General features: G+C 38.3%; 1 protein-coding gene across 1 annotated transcript in view; it reads right to left on the minus strand.

Moving 5' to 3' along the window:
* The window catches only part of LOC139757009 (uncharacterized), a 438,069-nt gene that overhangs the window by 306,958 nt on the left and 110,530 nt on the right, over positions 1-20,581 (minus strand). Inside the window, 1 exon segment of the mRNA XM_071677374.1 lies at positions 14,307-14,408. Within this exon segment, the coding sequence (XP_071533475.1) occupies positions 14,307-14,408 (102 nt within the window).

Here is a 20,581-nt window from a genome sequence, read left to right on the forward strand (position 1 = left end):
GAAATTAAAAGAGCATGGGTGAGACAGCAAAACATGGAATGCTCAAATGGTTTGGACATATGGAGAGAATGAGTGAGAAAAGGTTGACAAAGAGGATATATGTGTCAGAGGTGGAGGGAACAAGAAGTTGAAGACCAAATTGGAGGTGAAGGGATGGAGTGAAAAAGATTTTGAGTGATCAGAGCTGGAACATACAGGAGGGTGAGAGGTGTGCAAGGAATAAAGTGAATTGGAATGATGTGGTATGCCGGGGTTGACATGCTCTAAATGGACTGAACCAGGGCATGTGAAATGTCTGGGGTAAACCATGGAAGGGTCCGTGGAACCTGAATGTGGATAGGAAGCTGTGGTTTTGGTGCATTACACATGACAGCTAGAGAATGAGCATGAATGAATGTGGCTTTTTGTCCTTTCCTGGCACCACCTCACTGGATGTGTGTGTGTGTGTGTGTGCACTATTTCCTCTGTAGCAGGGTAGCAATAGGAATGGATGAAGGAAACAAGTATGAATACATACATATGTTTATAATTATATGTCTGAGTATGTATATGTAGGTATACATTGAAATGTATATGTATGCATATGTGCATGTATGGGCATTTATGTATATATATGGGTATATGAGTGGTTGGACCATTCTTCGTCTGTTTCTTTGCACTACCTCGCTGACACGGGAAATAGAGATCAAAAGTGAGCGCTCAAATGACAGAGGTATAAGTTTGTTGAGTATTCCTGGGAAATCATATGGGAGGGTTTTGATTGAGAGGGTGATGGCATGTACAGAGCATCAGATTGGGGAAGAGCAGTGTGGTTTCAGAAGTGGTAGAGGATGTGTTTGCTTTGAAGAATGTATATGAGAAATACTTAGAAAAGCAAATGGATTTGTATGTAGCATTTATGGATCTGGAGATGGCATATGATAAGAGTTGATAGAGATGCTCTGCGGAAGGTATTAAAATTATATGGTGTGGGAGGCTAGTTGTTAGAAGCAGTGAAAAGTTTTTATCAAGGATGTAAGGCATGTGTACGTGTAGGAAGAGAGGAAAGAGACTGGTTTTCAGTGAATGTTGGTTTGCGGCAGGGGTGCGTGATGTCTCCATGGTTGTTTAATTTGTTTATGGATGGGGTTTTTAGGGACGTGAATGCAAGAGTTTTGGAAAGATAGGCGAGTATGCAGTCTGTTGTGCATGAGAGAGCTTGGGAAGTGAGTCAGATGTTGTTTGCTGATGATACAGTGCTGGTGGCTGATTCTGGTGAGAAACTGCAGAAGCTGGTGACTGAGTTTGGTAAAGTGTGTGAAAGAAGAAAGTTGAGAGCAAATGTGAATAAGAGCAAGTTTATTAGGTTCAGTAGGGTTGAGGGACAAGTCAATTGGGAGCTACGTTTGAATGGAGAAAAACTGGAGGAAGTGAAGTGTTTTACATATCTGGGAGTGGATTTGGCAGTGGATGGAACCATAGAAGTGGAAGTGAATCATAGGGTGGGGGAGGGGGCGAATGTTTTGGGAGCCCTGAAAAATGTGTGGAATTCAAGAGGGTTATCTTGGAAAGCAAAAATGGGTATGTTTAAAGGAGTAGTGGTTCCAACAATGTTATATGGTTGCGAGGTGTGGGTTATAGATACAGTTGTGCGGAGGAGGGTGGATGTGCTGGAAATGAGATGTATGAGGACAATATGTGGTGTGAGGTAGTTTGATCGAGTAAGTAATGAAAGGATAAGAGAGATGTGTGGTGATAAAAAGAGTGTGGTTGAGAGAGCACAAAGAGGGTGTTTTGAAATGGTTTGGTCACATGGACAGAATGAGTGAGGAAAGATTGACAAAGAGGATGTGTGTGTCAGAGGTGGAGGGAATGAGAAGTGGGACACCAAATTAGAGGTGGAAAGATGGAGTGAAAAAGATTTTGAGTGATCGGGGCCTGAGCATGCAGGAGGGTGAAAGGCGTGCAAGGAATAGAGTGAATTGGAATGATGTGGTATAACAGGGTCGACGTGCTGTCAATGGATTGAAGCAGGGCATGTGAAGCGTCTGGGGTAAACCATGGAACGTTTGTAGGGCCTGGATGTGGAAAGGGAGCTGTGGTTTCCGTGCATTACACATGACAGCTAGAGACTGTGAACGAATGTGGCCATTGTTGTCTTTTCCTAGCGCTACCTCGTGCACATGCGGGGGAGGGGGTTGTCACATCATGTGTGGCAGGGTGGCGACGGAAATGAATATGGGCAGACAGTATGAATTACATACATGTGTATATATGTATATGTCTGTGCGTGTATATATATGTATACATTGAGATGTATAGGTATGTATATGTGCGTGTGTGGACGTGTATGTATATACATGTGTATGTGGGTGGGTTGGGCCATTCTTTTGTCTGTTTCCTTGCACTACCTCGCTAATGCGGGAGACAGCGACAAAGTATAACAATAATAATCATTTATATATATATTTATCATTCTTTGTCGCTGTCTCCCACATTAGCGAGGCAGTGCAAGGGAACAGACGAAAGAATGGCCCAACTCACCCACATACACATGTATATACATACACGCCCACAGACACACATATACATACCTATAAATCTCACCGTATGCATACATATACATACACATATATACACATGTAAATATTCATACTTGCTGCCTTCATCCATTCCCTTCGCCACCCTCCTTCACATGAAATGGCACCCCCCTCCCCCCATACGCACTTGAGGTACCACTAAGAAAAGACAACAAAGGCCTCATCTGTTCACACTCGCTCACATTCAGTCCCTAGCTGTCATGTGTAATGCACCAAAACCACAGCTCCCTTTCCACATCCAGGCCCCACAGAACTTTCCATGGTCTACCCCAGAAGCTTCACATGCCCTGGTTCAATCCACTGACAGTACATCGACCCCAGTATACCACATCATTCCAATTCACTCTATTCCTTGCACGCCTTTCACCATCGTATATTTTCAGGCCACGGTCGCTCAAAATATTTTTCACTCCATCCTTCCACCTCCAATTTGGTCTCCCACTTCTCGTTCCCATCATCTTTGACACATATATCCTCTTAGTCAATCTTTCCTCATTCATTCTGTCCAAGTGACCAAACCATTTCAATACACCCTCTTCTGCTCTCTCAACCACACTCTTTATTACCACACGTCTCTCTTACCCTTTCATCACTTACTCGATCAAACCACCTCACACCACATATTGTCCTTAAACATTTCAGTCCTTAGCAGTCATGTGTAATGTACCGAAATCACAACTCCCTTTATACATCTAGGCCCCACAAAACCTTCCATGGTCTACCTCAGACGCTTCACATGCCCTGGTTCAATCCACTGACAGCATGTCGACCCCAGTATACCACATCGTTCCAATTCACTCTATTCCTTGCACGCCTTTCACCCTCCTATATTTTCAGGCCACGGTCGCTCAAAATATTTTTCACTCCATCCTTCCACCTCCAATTTGGTCTCCCACTTCTCGTTCCCACCACCTTTGACACATATATCCTCTTAGTCAATCTTTCCTCATTCATTCTGTCCACATGACCAAACCATTTCAATACACCCTCTTCCGCTCTCTCAACCACACTCTTTATTACCACACGTCTCTCTTACCCTTTCATTACTTACTCGATCAAACCACCTCACACCACATATTGTCCTTAAACATTTCAGTCCTTGGCAGTCATGTGTAATGAACCGAAATCACAACTCCCTTTCTACATCTAGGCCCCACAAAACTTTCCATGGTTTGCCCCAGACGCTTCACATGCCCTGGTTCAATCCATTGACAGCACGTCGACCCCAGTATACCATATCATTCCAGGAAAAGACAAAAAATGCCACATTCATTCACACTCAGTCTCTAGCTGTCATTTGTAATCCACCAACACCACAGTTCCCTATCCACATCCAGGCCCCACCTCCCTTAAAGCATTAACAGGATGGCCTTGATAAGGGACTCAGCTGCATGTGCCATCTCGGCTAGAAAAAAGGAAAATAGCTATTTCTTTGCCTGTCCCTAATGCTCAGGAAAGTGGTGAACATATATGAAAGAAACAAGCACATGATAACAATAACATGGATAGAAATTTTGAATAACGTAGTTATAGGTTATGATAAGGTAAGTTCTTGTTTGAGAGCAAAGTGTTTTGAGTGAGTGGTCTGAAATAATGTGAAAGTGCAACAAGACTATACATTGTCCTTACAGGTGTTTATTGCTTTTGCAAATGGTGTATTATGTGAGGTGAATGTAAGACAGGGTGACTGCATGTCCAGCTGAACCACTGGGGAACAATATGGAAGCTACTAATGTTACTGTATGCACATGATGCAGAAATAGTGTGTAGAGATGCAATACACAACCTAATTTGGGATAAGAGTATTTCAGATGATACCAGGGATATGGTTTCAGAATTTCAGGCTGTACATAATGGCAGTATGCGATGTGATGTGAAGGTTTGTGAATAAATATGTCATTTTTACTTTTAAAGTTTGCACACTGCAAAGTGAAAAGTTTAAGAAGTTTTTATAATGGTGAGGAAGGTTTTCTTCACTTTAGCACAATGAACAAGTATGAGAAGACTGTGACACTTTATGCAAAAGATCCACCCATATAAAGAGGGAGTACCAAAAATAAGAAAACCTGACAAAGAAATACAGCATCTGTTAAACTCAGATGCCAATTTTGGCCATATGTTAAATCTGATTTCATCACCAAAAATTATTTAGCATTTAAACAAATGAGTATATCACAAAGCCAATAATCAATCATCAGCCAATGAATGTGCAACCCTAGTTCATACATTTTCAGGCAGATCAAAATTCAGACCTTCTTCAGACATACCAAGCCTACTGAAACCATTTTTCAGACTCACTTTTGCAGAGGTGTTAACTTACAAGAAAAATACATACATGCATTATCAGTTCTAAAGGACAATGATTTTATAATCACAGAATTAATTTCGCAATACAAATATTATCAAAAAAGATGGTTCAAAGGAAAATGGATAAAGTTCACTCAAACATTTTGCACTAATTTTTTCTGGCCCTTGGTCAAAATTTAGTCCATATAGTAATTCTAAGGATATTTTTCAAGATTTTCCAGGCATGACTTTTTAATGAGGTATTTGGAAACCCATACAAATCTTAAATCTATGAAGTGTGTGACAAAAGTTACTATACAGATCACATTAGTCATAAACTCCCGTCTCTCTGAGATTCATTAACCTCACCATATAAGGAGGCTGTAGGCATCTGATCCATCAAAAGTAACTGAGAATGGTACCAAACAGAACAGGAAGATGCAAAAAATAGTCTCATTTATCCAGTAATTTCAGCATCTAAATCTTTCACAGCACTAAACACAAATGCAGTAGAGTACAGGTAACCCAGTAAAACAATGATTCACACAATGATATTTCTTGATAGCTACATCCAAGAATTCAGATAAAAATAAGAATAATGATAAAACTTTCACAATTACTATAGACATAGAGAAGATTTGCATTTTCTAAAAATTCTTTTCAATTAATAATATGATATTTAGGTGTTCTGTAAGTCTTTTCAGTGATGATTACTTTATAATGATAACAAAGCAAAATAACATTAGATTCTTATAGCATTCCAGTGACTGATGGTCACATTACAAGGAACATTAAGTTTTCATATTCTTAATGTGCTATAAAAGTGAGAGCTAACAAGCTCGAAAATCTTAAAATTGGCAATATAATGGACAAAAACATAAACATAAATACCACATACTGAAATGGATAACCTTACTCTGAGAGTCTTGATAAACAATTCACTTCATCACCACCTACCACAGTCCCTCATCACCAAATTTCTCAGTAAGAATCATTGAATATCATCTGATTAACCAGTAAAATAGCAACATCTGCTGGACTGCACAGTCTAACTTACATCATGACAGAGTGAGTATACTAAAAGTAAGCTGTTTCAGGTATAGTTCATTAATGAGAATTATACTGAAGAATTTTTGGTCTGGAATGTAATCTCACCCATACTGTAATATGAGTTTCAATGACTCATACAATGATATCCTGCTAGAATATCCGATTGCCTAGAAAATAACCAGGTCATTCTAAGAGCAACCCCTGCATCTAAATCAAAGCTAAACTTCTGTTACCTTGGATATTGGGTTTTATGATGACTGTAAAGATGGATCAGGAAATAGTATGAGATAAATATTATGAAAGTCTGTGCTGTATCAAATTGTCTAACATCATGACATCTGTTTCCATGTATATAAGGAAAGAACAGTAAAAAAAATTAAAACAGTTCCAAACAATAATCAAAATGTTCTTTAAGAATGAAAAGAATACACAATACTTACAGAACAAAATAGACAGGTATCTACCAATGTCCCCCCCCCCCCCCCCCCCCCACACAAATTTCTTTGGGACTCTGGGATAGGTTTGGTGTGGTTTTTTTCCTACATTTTTTCTAAATGCTTATACAATTCTTAGTTCATGCATTAAGTAATGATATGTTTGAGGATAATATGATGTGTGATGCATGGACAATGGGGGGTAGGTTGTTTTTGGAAAGGGAAGGGGGTTCAGGAAAGTAATGAGAGGGTGAAGGAGGTGTAGTATAAGAAGAATAAGACTGAGAGAGAGATAAAAAGTTATTGTACTGAAATATCTTTGGATATATGGAGAGAATGAGTGAGGAGATAATGACATAGATGATATATGTGTCTTAAGAGGAGGAGACAAGGAGAAGGGGGAACTGAACTGGAGATGGGGGGATGGAGTAAATAAGATTTTGAGAGCTTGGGGCCTAACCACACATAAGATTGAAAGGCATGCACAGGATATAATTAACTTGAGCGATGTGGTATATAGGAGGTGACATGCCACCAGTGAACCACCAAGGTATTTAAAGCAACCTGGGGAAACCACATAGAGGTCTGTAAGGCCTGGCGGTGGATGGGGCTGTGGTTTTGTACATTACATAATGCAAATACATGACAACTAAAGAAGTGATGTAAGCAAATAAGGCCTTTTCTTTGTCTGTCCCTAGCACTATCTCGCCAATGTGGGGAAAAAGTGAACAAGTATAAAAGAAAAAGAAAGCATTACAAAGGGATCTACTGAAAAGTTCACAAAAAATACATGTAAAATTCATTCATTGAAAAATTAACCTTTTGAACTGAAAGACAATGACTCACTCACCTCACCTACTTGAACTGTAAACATTCTACTGCAGCACTCATATTTCCATTATCTTTCTTGACATGTGTTGTATTTTAAGTGCATGAATTAGTCATGAGCCTACTAAAGAGAATTATGCAGAAAATACAAAAAATACAATTCACCATATCATTAAACAAGTGAAAGTCAGAAGTTCTGAAACCATGCAATTGTGACTTCAAGTGCTAATTAAGGTTTTGTCCAACATTCTCTCCAAATATGTGGATCACTACAGATGTTGATGTTCATGCATTTAATAAGAACCTACTGAAAAAAGTAGAGAAAATATATAAAAATTACAATTTACTGTACCATTCACTAAGTAAAAGAAGCACGATTATGATGACCTCTTGCTTTCCTAAACTGGAAATGTTCTAAACTGTATAGCGTTGTATCAACAATATTTCTCTTACAGTATTTGTTTTACTATTGTACTGTATGTAATTAATTCTGTAATGTATGAATTAGTCAAGAATCTAATAAGAGATGTGTTGAAAAAATACACAAAAAATGCATTTGACCATAGCATAGGAGGTTATGGACTGAAGGCCAAAAAATACATGTAATAATTCTCAAAACTTTATGTAAACAAATAATACAAAAAATTTCATTTAACCAATGAAAATAATCCATGCTATATTACATACAAAAAAAAAGAATAGACAGCTACTATATCTGTCCACTATTTTCGAACTGACTCATCACCTGTCCCTGAATCTGCAAACAGTGGCATCTTAGGGCAAGACAGAGCCTTGAAATATGCCAAAATCAGCTAAAATGTAGCAGAATAACAATGTATCCCATCCCATCTTGTTCAAATGAATTGGCAGAGCAATGTATGATATGAAAATTGAAAAGATTTATAACCAAAGAAAATAGCAATTTCGCCTTAGCGATCTCACCAGATTGGCCTCTCAAACACTGACATAAACCTTAATTAGCAAATAAAGTTAAAAATACCGTTTGTTTTATGAAATGAGAACATCATAAAAGAATAATAAAACAATCAAGAAACAATGGTATAAGCCTTAATTTACCCAAGAAAAATAAAGGCTATGCTGTATTATCAATGTGACTTGCAGAGTAATGAAGACAAGATGGTCAAAATCTTTACTGAACTGCATTTACGAATTTTTGCTTTCATGCACTGGGAATATGCATGAATAACAAATTTATGATAAAAGTGGTATCAAACAATTTCAGAAATATGACTTGCATAAAAGTGGAAAAATGAAAGCAACTTAATGTAAATAAGAACGAGACTGACACTAGAGATGCAACATGAATAATACTGTATATATAGGTGGTACAATAAACCATGCGACAAAAAAATGAATAAAAGTGACGAGAATTTTTCTTTTCATTTAAATATTCATGAAGTGATTCTGAAAGTCTTAAACACAAAACATATGAAAAAAAAATTTCAGTCACAATATATCTATCCATCAGCTGATGAGGGGGATGAGGGGGGCTATAACAATGAAATCAATGAAATATAAATATTTCATATATGCACAACTGACTTTAAATGTTTGTGTATAAGTGGCATAGGAACAAATGTATTGCAAAGACCCAGATACCTCTCCTAGGCTCTACTCATAAATGCTGCCAATATGGTGTATTTAAATGACTGTTCTCTGTTCTCACTGTTATTTTACTGATTCAGTTTTTTAGATGTGGAATAATATTAGTCAACATTAAAAAAGAAAACTAAAAATGTATAAGAAAGACAAAATATATCTAGGGAGAATGTAAATGTAATTTCAATTCACATACAAGTATAGTACACAAATACATTTAGAACCAAGGTACAGTCCTTAGAATGGTTTATGATAAGTTGTCAACAGATAAATTTTTTTTTTTTTTTTCGGTCTCCCGCGTTTGCGAGGTAGCGCAAGGAAACAGACGAAAGAAATGGCCCAACCCACCCCCATACACATGCCTTGATTCAATCCACTGACAGCACGTCAACCCCGGTATACCACATCGCTCCAATTCACTCTATTCTTTGCCCTCCTTTCACCCTCCTGCATGTTCAGGCCCCGATCACACAAAATCTTTTTCACTCCATCTTTCCACCTCCAATTTGGTCTCCCACTTCTCCTCGTTCCCTCCACCTCCGACACATATATCCTCTTGGTCAATCTTTCCTCACTCATTCTCTCCATGTGCCCAAACCATTTCAAAACACCCTCTTCTGCTCTCTCAACCACGCTCTTTTTATCTCCACACATCTCTCTTACCCTTACGTTACTTACTCGATCAAACCACCTCACACCACACATTGTCCTCAAACATCTCATTTCCAGCACATCCATCCTCCTGCGCACAACTCTATCCATAGTCCACGCCTCGCAACCATACAACATTGTTGGAACCACTATTCCTTCAGACATACCCATTTTTGCTTTCCGAGATAATGTTCTCGACTTCCACACATTCTTCAAGGATAATGGAGTTATAAATTTATGATCCGAAAAGACTCTTTGATCTTGAAGTACACTCATCAAAAAAAAATACAATCATCTAAGATATATATTACAGTGACTACATAAATGAAATAATAATTTCTATCCCTAGGTACCAGGAAGAAATGGAAATAGGTAGAACAGGGTGAATTTCATAATCATAAAAAAGATGTGCACCAAAATACTATATAAACAAGGAAATACCATTGCCTGGGGAGTCATAACACCAAGATGTTTATAGCACTTTCATGAATGTTGCAAATTTGTTAACACCACAAGTTTTTTATTTCTATCTGCTCAAGTAAAGGCTTACGTCTTGTGTCTTCGTTTTATTATTCTTTTATGATGTTCTTTCATTTCATAAGAGAGAATTATTTCTTTAATTTTATCATTTCAATAAGATGTGTACAGGTGTCTGGGAGACTGATCTGGTGAGAGCATAAAGGCAAATCAATCATTCTATCTGACTGACTATGAATCTTTTCAGTATTTTATTTCACACACTGTTCTACCATTTCATTTACAAAAAATTACAGAATTGATACACTTCAACCACCTGCAGCTGATTTTGGCATTTTTCAGGGTTTTGTCATAATGGCGGCTAGAGATGCATTGTCAATGTTGAAATGGCTGGCTGAGAAAAGGTTTTCCTGAGAAAAGGTTTTCCTAATTGATTAACTTTTCAGCGTGATGGTATGGATGCTGCTACCATTAACCCCACAGTGTCGAGCAACTGCTGAAGCATTAAACCCATGCTCAAGTTCATCCACACCGTGCTAGATGCTTAAGCATAATGATGACTAGTAAATGTGGGCACAAGTTTAGACTTATATGAATGGCAAACAATACATCCTTACTCAGTGAATGCCAGCAAAGAACTAACATGGCAGTCTTCATAGCATGGGCAGCATTAGCACAGCATGGCCAACTTGACTCACACTGTATCACAATGGCTCAAGATATAAAAAATAAAAAATAAGAGTACTTTAGGTGCTCTTGTTATACTATATCATTGTATGCAGTTTTACTTGATCTTGAAATATCTGTATCATCATAATTAAAAAAGTTATACAACTTGGAATACATAAAGGAAACGAACACATAAAAAGATCTTCGATGGATGGAATGAACAAAAATGAAAATCTTTGAGAGCACAACAAGCTATTTAGGTAAGAATAAATGCAAAAGGGGAGGCCTCTCAACACTGAGATATGTTTCTTAAGAGGTCTCAGAAACACTTTCAAGAAATGCAATCCAGTTTAGGAGCTAGCTAACAATATAATTCACTAGCTCCCTTGTGACAAAGAAGATGGCTCTAAGTCTGGAAGACTGCTCATAACAAAGACAGAAAAAGCATTTTGAAGAACTGACTGAGAATGCACATATAATAGATAAGGATATGGGTACTGTAGGATTATTGTATAGGAAAATGTGAAATAGGTATGGGGAGATGAACACTGCAAAAGCATAAGTGAGAGGAGCAGCAATACACTTGAAATATGGGGAGGAGAGGAATGAGGAGAAGAGGCAGAGCGAAACTGCATGTGAAAGGATTTAGAGAGAGCATAAGGTAGCATGGCAAAGAGGTCATATGCCTAATGATTGCATGAAGGTGGTAATTAATCTACAGCATAAAGGACACAGGCGTGAAATATTACTATAAGAATTAGAGAGGCATAAGTCTTAAGAGCATAAGGGTTAAGGCATATGGATGGTGTGTGAGTAAGTTAAATGAATTACAAAGCCTCTTGCACATGAGGAAAAAGAAATGCAGCAATGCACCTGAATCATGTAAAAATGGGTGAAGAGGAGGAGGACAGTAATAAGGTGAAGAGGAAGAGTGAAGTTGCATTTGAATGGATTTAGATAGAGCATAAGGCAGCATGGAAAAGATGTCATATGCCTAATGATTGCATGAGGCAGTAATTGCTCCATAGCATAAAGGAAACAGGAATAAAATATCATTTAAAGAATTAGAGAGGCATAAGTCTTACTAGCATTTGGGGCAAGGCATTTGGATGATTTGTAAGTTAAACAGATTACCAAACTCTTGCAAATGAGGAAAAAGAAACATATGCAGCATTTGTGGATATAAAAATATAAAAAGGCTTGTGTTAAAAGTTTACACAAAAGAACTTTGAGATGTTCTGGATCTCTATGGAGTGCAAGGTAGGTTTATGAATGCTGTCACCAACCTTTAAATGGAAGTACTCCTTCTGAAAGTAAATGGTGTTATGGGTGAGTGGTTTGAAATAATTAAATAGTGCATCAAGAATGTGTGATTTCATGTCTTTTACTGTGCATTCCCTGAGATGAATGTGAGGTATGATGACTGTTTACAGTGGAACAATGGTGTTATGCTTGCAGAATCAAAGGAGAGAAAGTGGTCAGAAAATCAAGATGCTATGGTGGTAAGCATTTGAGGAGGTACTTAGAGAAAGAAATGGACAATTATAGACAAGAAGCAAAAGCAATCAGTGATTTTAAATATGGAAATGACCACTAATAAGGGAAAGCCAATATTGTTAACAAAATATATGGAGTTACAATTAGACCTTTAGTGAATGAGAAGAGTTTAAGTGTACAGCATGCAAAAACCTTTCATGACTGAGTACTTATGTGAAGCCTTAGTTTCTATAGGTCTAAATGAAAGAGAGGAAGAAGTGGGGGAAGAATTTGTTTAAACCAATAACTTACAAAGTGCAGGTGGAATACAATAAACTGAAATCCTTAGGACTAAGCAAAATAAGGACTCTGAATTTTTGTGGAATTTGGAAGCGTGTGCTATAGATTGTGGTCTGAACCTATCTAATCTTAACACAGTACTATGTACCTATATGCAGGATCTAAATATTATTAGTCTGCACCATGTGAATTTACTGTATTTACTAAATAAAACAATCTTACTATATTTACTAAATAAAACAATCAACATTTACTGAAATCACACTACATTATTTACACACAATCCTTCCTTATTTACACTCCCTAAAAGTATTATGTAGGCTACGGTAGTGGTTAACACTTAAACTGAATTCTTCATGTTTCAAATCATAGACAAAATTAAAAAACATAACTCGCATAACTGAGAGAAATACTGAGCTTTACAGAGTGAGAAAAATGACCAAGTGTTGATGTGAGCCATGGCTGCAGTAATCTTGAATCCACTGGACCACAACGTTCAGGAGTTAGTAATTTTTAGAAATTTCTTTTTTCAATATCCTACCAGCACTAAACAGTTTGAATGAGGTAAATAAAAAATAAAGGTATATTGTAACAAAAAACTGTTAGAAAAACAAATGGACAAAATGATGGTATGGCTATGCAAGATGCATGGAAGGTGACAGTTTGGAATAGGTCTATGAAAGCTGTTGAGGGTACATGAAGAAAAGGTACACCATGACAGAGATAGGCAAAGCAGAAAATGAAATCTTTGGAGCAAAAGGTATTCTACAGAATAAAGCCAATGAATTCATTTCGTATTGTATGTAATGGAGGCATTCTCATGGTTTGAAAGACTGTTTATTGTAGCACAATGGGCATGAAAACAAGGAGTAGTAAATTGGGATACTGGATGCATTTGATTCACCCCCTATAATTGGAGAAAAAAAAAAATGCACAAATAGTGTCTGTTTTTCTTATACATCAATTTGGGCCATATATAAGATTCATATAATCAACATACAAGACTTAATAACAATGTAATGTCTCAGAAAAATGTAAGATCATTCCCAAATGACATCCCAATCAATTTGTATCCCATGTATTACATAAAATATGCTAGTTTACTGACATTCATACATCTGTAAAAAGGAATGGCCAATTTTAAGTCTATCTGGTACAAAGCCCCACAAAATGTAACATAATTCACATGCAAGTCTCACAACTCCCATTTTTTGCTCAATCCACTTTTGCTTTAAAAGTATCTTCTTATCTCACTTACTGTCATATGAAAGTACCTTCCCACTTTGAAATGTACTTTTTTATATTATCCAAAGAAAAAGAGTAAACATGGAATAAGTTATGTATTCTTAAATCATATCAACTAAACCCTGAGTTCACATCCATGGATTGACAAAGATAACCAGGTTTAATATATTACAGTCAATAAAGAACTAACCATTCTGTAATAGCTATGAAACAAATACCCTCTTGTTTGTCTAGATGCCAACTCACAGACTGGATTAAGAGGTATGCTGATGCTACTTTTTAGTTTATTTACATGAGCAAGATAAAATATATTTTTATTTGATATATGTTATGATGTTTTACATGAGGTATGGCAAAGGAAAGTAAACCAACAGAAAGAGAAGAAAGACTGCAACAGACCTTCTCCTTTTTGGCTTCATATACTTTTACCATGGAAATGCTTCTACTGGCAATCTTTTTGTCTTAAGGCCATTCATTTTTTAAATGTAATGTTATATGAATTCTAATGATCCACTCTGTGTGCAACCTAAGTAACTAAGTGGCTCTGTGTAATACCCAGAACATGGTAAGGGAGTGGAGAACATAAGTACTGAGACAATATATTCAAAATTATATAAACAAAAGTTATATAATGGGTTGTGGAAAACTTCAGAAAATAGCTTTACATAATGTGAGAGAATAGGAGACTTACTGGCATATGTTGTGAATGCGTTATGGTGACCTGCCGCGGTTGGCCACTGGAGTGCAAGTGAGGGGGGGCATTGGGTCCTCCAGGATGAGGGTAGAATTGACCCTGTAAGGTATATATGAATACTGTGACCAGAAACAATAGTGATGACACTAAGCTGTTTTCTAAGTATATATCTACACATGAATAACAGACATCTAAAGACTATTTGGTTTGTTCCGAAAGATCTTGTGTACATGTACTGTACAACTCCTATAAAAAGGCATCATTCATTCTGGGAAGTCCTATGTACCAGAGAATTATGGACAATTTGAAAGCTATCATGTACTCTGAATCATGTCTGAAATCCAGAACAATCTCCTGGATGGGTTATGGGACATGCCCAGTAAGCCACATCCCTCCTCTCACGTCACCACCTATGGCAGCCCGCAGGTGTTTACTCATACTTCAAATATGTGTCAGTGCCCATGTTGTACAGATAAGCTCAGAAACTCAACAGTAACTATGGGCACATTTCCATGTTTTGCAATTACACAGCCAGTAAACAAGTAATCTGAAAGGTTTATATTTTCTTGAACAGCGTACATCCATGAAGAAAAATGTTAGGATACAGTGTTTGTGAGATGATGATATTGCAAATCAGTAAGAAATTATGAACAATTATGGTAAAATTCACTAATGGCACTGTTACGATGACTGGGTGTAACAAATATGGTATAATTCATTACTAGCACTGGCACCACTATCTTGTGTTAGTGGAGCAATCACTGCATAATTAAACTTAGAGCAATTATAAACTACAGTAAATGAATGCAGTGGATGTAACTATGAAAGTGTTAAAAACCATCCCAAGGATACATCCTCCATTTAAGGTAGAATGCAGGAATACAAACAGCTGCAGTAAATGCGAGTGCATTGCTTTAACATTTATATTCACATTTAACAGTTGGTGGTAGAGGTAGTGTATCTTCAGATGGTCCACTGACTACTATAACACAGTGCCTGAGTCTAATGAAGCTGAAGGAATTCTACACCAGACAGTAGTGTCTTAAAAAAAAAGTCACTATGGTCAAAAGGTGACCAGTCTACGTCATTCATCAAATAATTACCTTTACAAACTATCATTTAAGAAATATAGATGTGTGATGTTGGTGGCAATTATGTCTTATCTTATGTACACTTTATGCCTATTTAGAGGTCTTCAACCCCAACAGGTTAGTGGTGTATGAACAAGCTTACATCCTCTTCCTTATTGTCAAGCTGTTGCCTGTGGGCCTACATAACCACCATATTCTAGTAGGTCTAGTGTTGGTTAAACTCTGCAGATATGTGTTCTGGCAATTTCTAATACTTGTCACTGTACAGTCCAGAGTGTTTCAAAGGGTTGAAGATGATGCATGATAAAATCTTGCTCCCTGTTTGTTTGAAGCATTTCCTCTTACTAAGCTTATTGCATCTTTTGACTTAAAAGCAAATTCTTACATTCTTCCATACCTGCTCTGCCAATAAGGAACTACTTTGGAGTGAAAGCTGGGATCTGTGCCTTCAAAGACTTTCTATGTGCTAGTTATACAACTCCCCTGATTGAATTCAGAGAGTACAGCCTAAGTGTTTCCACATTTACCGAGTAGTTCAAACCCTCAACAATGTCATTCCAGGGTGTGAAATATCTTGACACATTTCTATAATGTTAGCACACAGCAGCATTCTATTCAGGAGAATATTAGAGCTTTAAAGAGCTTCACCACAGCATTCACTTCTCTTATGCTAGAGGTCTGTAAAAATCAAGCTCATTATCTATTTGGAGGAAGTAATTGTTGCACTGTTGCATCTGCTGAAAATAAAGCAGTCAGGAATTGTTCTTACACTGCTCTTCCATTTCTGTCCAGTAATCTTAACTGCTTTTATTTTTTCACCTTTCCCATAACGGGGTAGTTAAGACTTTTCACTATTAACCATTTCAGTATCAGCGAAGGATAAAAAAGGCTCTTCCCACAGACTGAAAGTTATTAGCAAACTCTTAAACACACACACACATTATATATATATTATTTCTTTTTTTATTTTTTTTTATTATTTATATATATATATATATATATATATATATATATATATATATATATATATATATATATATATATATATATGGTTTGATCGAGTAAGTAACGTAAGGGTAAGAGAGATGTGTGGAAATAAAAAGAGCGTGGTTGAGAGAGCAGAAGAGGGTGTTTTGAAATGGTTTGGGCACATGGAGAGAATGAGTGAGGAAAGATTGACCAAGAGGATATATGTGTCGGAGGTGGAGGGAACGAGGAGAAGAGGGAGACCAAATTGGAGGTGGAAAGATGGAGTGAAAAGGATTTTGTGTGATCGGGGCCTGAACATGCAGGAGGGTGAAAGGAGGGCAAGGAATAGAGTGAATTGGAGCGATGTGGTATACAGGGGTTGACGTGCTGTCAGTGGATTGAATCAAGGGCATGTGAAGCGTCTGGGGTAAACCATGGAAAGCTGTGTAGGTATGTATATTTGCGTGTGTGGACGTGTGTATGTACATGTGTATGGGGGGGGTTGGGCCATTTCTTTCGTCTGTTTCCTTGCGCTACCTCGCAAACGCGGGAGACAGCGACAAAGTATAAAAAAAAAAAAAAAAAATATATATATATATATATATATATATATATATATATATATATATATATTTTTTTTTTTTCTTGCTTTGTCGCTGTCTCCTGCGTTTGCAAGGTAGCGCAAGGAAACAGACGAAAGAAATGGCCCAATCCACCCCCATACACATGTATATACATACGTCCACACACGCAAATATACATACCTACACAGCTTTCCATGGTTACCCCAGACGCTTCACATGCCCTGATTTAATCCACTGACAGCACGTCAACCCCGGTATACCACATCGATCCAATTCACTCTATTCCTTGCCCTCCTTTCACCCTCCTGCATGTTCAGGCCCCGATCACACAAAATCTTTTTCACTCCATCTTTCCACCTCCAATTTGGTCTCCCACTTCTCCTCGTTCCCTCCACCTCCGACACATATATCATCTTGGTCAATCTTTCCTCACTCATTCTCTCCATGTGCCCAAACCATTTCAAAACACCCTCTTCTGCTCTCTCAACCACGCTCTTTTTATTTCCACACATCTCTCTTACCCTTACGTTACTTACTCGATCAAACCACCTCACACCACATATTGTCCTCAAACATCTCATTTCCAGCACATCCATCCTCCTGCGCACAACTCTATCCATAGCCCACGCCTCGCAACCATACAAAATTGTTGGAACCACTATTCCTTCAAACATACCCATCTTTGCTTTCCGAGATAATGTTCTCAACTTCCACACATTCTTCAAGGCTCCCAGGATTTTCGCCCCCTCACCCACCCTATGATCCACTTCCGCTTCCATGGTTCAATCCGTTGCCAGATCCACTCCCAGATATCTAAAACACTTTACTTCCTCCAGTTTTTCTACATTCAGACTTACCTCCCAATTGACTTGACCCTCAAACCTACTGTACCTAATTACCTTGCTCTTATTCACATTTACTCTTAACTTTCTTCTTTCACACACTTTACCAAACTCAGTCACCAGCTTCTGCAGTTTCTCACATGAATCAGCCACCAGCGCTGTATCATCAGCGAACAACAACTGACTCACTTCCCAAGCTCTCTCATCCCCAACAGACTTCATACTTGCCCCTCTTTCCAAAACTCTTGCATTCACCTCCCTAACGACCCCATCCATAAACAAATTAAACAACCATGGAGACATCACACACCCCTGCCGCAAACCTACATTCACTGAGAACCAATCACTTTCCTCTCTTCCTACACGTACACATGCCTTACATCCTCGATAAAAACTTTTCACTGCTTCTAACAACTTGCCTCCCACACCATATATTCTTAATACCTTCCACAGAGCATCTCTATCAACTCTATCATATGCCTTCTCCAGATCCATAAATGCTACATACAAATCCATTTGCTTTTCTAAGTATTTCTCACATACATTCTTCAAAGCAAACACCTGATCCACACATCCTCTACCACTTCTGAAACCACACTGCTCTTCCCCAATCTGATGCTCTGTACATGCCTTCACCCTCTCAATCAATATCCTTCCATATAATTTACCAGGAATACTCAACAAACTTATACCTCTGTAATTTGAGCACTCACTCTTATCCCCTTTGCCTTTGTACAATGGCACTATGCACGCATTCCGCCAATCCTCAGGCACCTCACCATGAGTCATACATACATTAAATAACCTTACCAACCAGTCAACAAGGAAAGTGATTGGTTCTCAGTGAATGTAGGTTTGCGGCAGGGGTGTGTGATGTCTCCATGGTTGTTTAATTTGTTTATGGATGGGGTGGTTAGGGAGGTGAATGCAAGAGTTTTGGAAAGAGGGGCAAGTATGAAGTCTGTTGGGGATGAGAGAGCTTGGGAAGTGAGTCAGTTGTTGTTCGCTGATGATACAGCGCTGTTGGCTGATTCATGTGAGAAACTGCAGAAGCTGGTGACTGAGTTTGGTAAAGTGTGTGAAAGAAGAAAGTTAAGAGTAAATGAGAATAAGAGCAAGGTTATTAGGTACAGTAGGGTTGAGGGTCAAGTCAATTGGGAGGTAAGTTTGAATGGAGAAAAACTGGAGGAAGTAAAGTGTTTTAGATATCTGGGAGTGGATCTGGCAGCAGATAGAACCATGGAAGCGGAAGTGGATCATACGGTGGGGGAGGGGGCGAAAATCCTGGGAGCCTTGAAGAATGTGTGGAAGTCGAGAACATTATCTCGGAAAGCAAAAATGGGTATGTTTGAAGGAATAGTGGTTCCAACAATGTTGTATGGTTGCGAGGCATGGGCTATGGATAGAGTTGTGCACAGGAGGATGGATGTGCTGGAAATGAGATGTTTGAGGACAATGTGTGGTGTGAGGTGGTTTGATCGAGTAAGTAACGTAAGGGTAAGAGAGATGTGTGGATATAAAAAGAGCGTGGTTGAGAGAGCAGAAGAGGGTGTTTTGAAATGGTTCGGGCACATGGAGAGAATGAGTGAGGAAAGATTGACCAAGATGATATATGTGTCGGAGGTGGAGGGAACGAGGAGAAGTGGGAGACCAAATTGGAGGTGGAAAGATGGAGTGAAAAAGATTTTGTGTGATCGGGGCCTGAACATGCAGGAGGGTGAAAGGAGGGCAAGGAATAGAGTGAACTGGATCGATGTGGTATACCGGGGTTGACGTGCTGTCAGTGGATTAAATCAGGGCATGTGAAGCGTCTGGGGTAAACCATGGAAAGCTGTGTAGGTATGTATATTTGCGTGTGTGGACGTATGTATATACATGTGTATGGGGGTGGGTTGGGCCATTTCTTTCGTCTGTTTCCTTGCGCTACCTCGCAAACGCGGGAGACAGCGACAAAAAAATATATATATTATATATATATATATATATATATATATATATATATATATATATATATATATATATATATATATGGGGATAGGGGAGAAAGAATACTTCCCACGTATTCCCTGCGTGTCGTAGAAGGCGACTAAAAGGGGAGGGAGAGTGGGGCTGGAAATCCTCCCCTCTCGTTTTTTTTTTTTTCCCCCAAAAGGAGGAACAGAGGGGGGCCAGGTGAGGATATCCCACAAAGGCCCAGTCCTCTGTTCTTGGTGAGGATATCCCACAAAGGCCCAGTCCTCTGTTCTTAACGCTAACTCGCTAATGCGGGAAATGGCAAATAGTTTAAAAGATATATATATATATATATATATATATATATATATATATATATATATATATATATATATATATATATATATTTTTTGCTTTGTCGCTGTCTCCCGCGTTTGCGAGGTAGCGCAAGGAAACAGACGAAAGAAATGGCCCAACCCACCCCCATACACATGTATATACATACACGTCCACACACGCAAATATACATACCTACATAGCTTTCCATGGTTCACCCCAGACACTTCACATGCCCTGATTCAATCCACTGACAGCACGTCAACCTCGGTATACCACATCGTTCCAATTCACTCTATTCCTTGCCCGCCTTTCACCCTCCTGCATGTTCAGGCCCCAATCGCTCAAAATCATTTTCACTCCATCTTTCCACCTCCAATTTGGTCTCCCACTTCTCCTCATTCCCTCCACCTCTGACACATATATCCTCTTGGTCAATCTTTCCTTGCTCATTCTCTCCATGTGACTAAATCATTTCAAAACACCCTCTTCTGCTT

The sequence above is a fragment of the Panulirus ornatus genome, chromosome 1 (genome assembly GCF_036320965.1).
Source record: "Panulirus ornatus isolate Po-2019 chromosome 1, ASM3632096v1, whole genome shotgun sequence".
NCBI classification, from domain to species: Eukaryota; Metazoa; Arthropoda; class Malacostraca; order Decapoda; family Palinuridae; genus Panulirus; species Panulirus ornatus.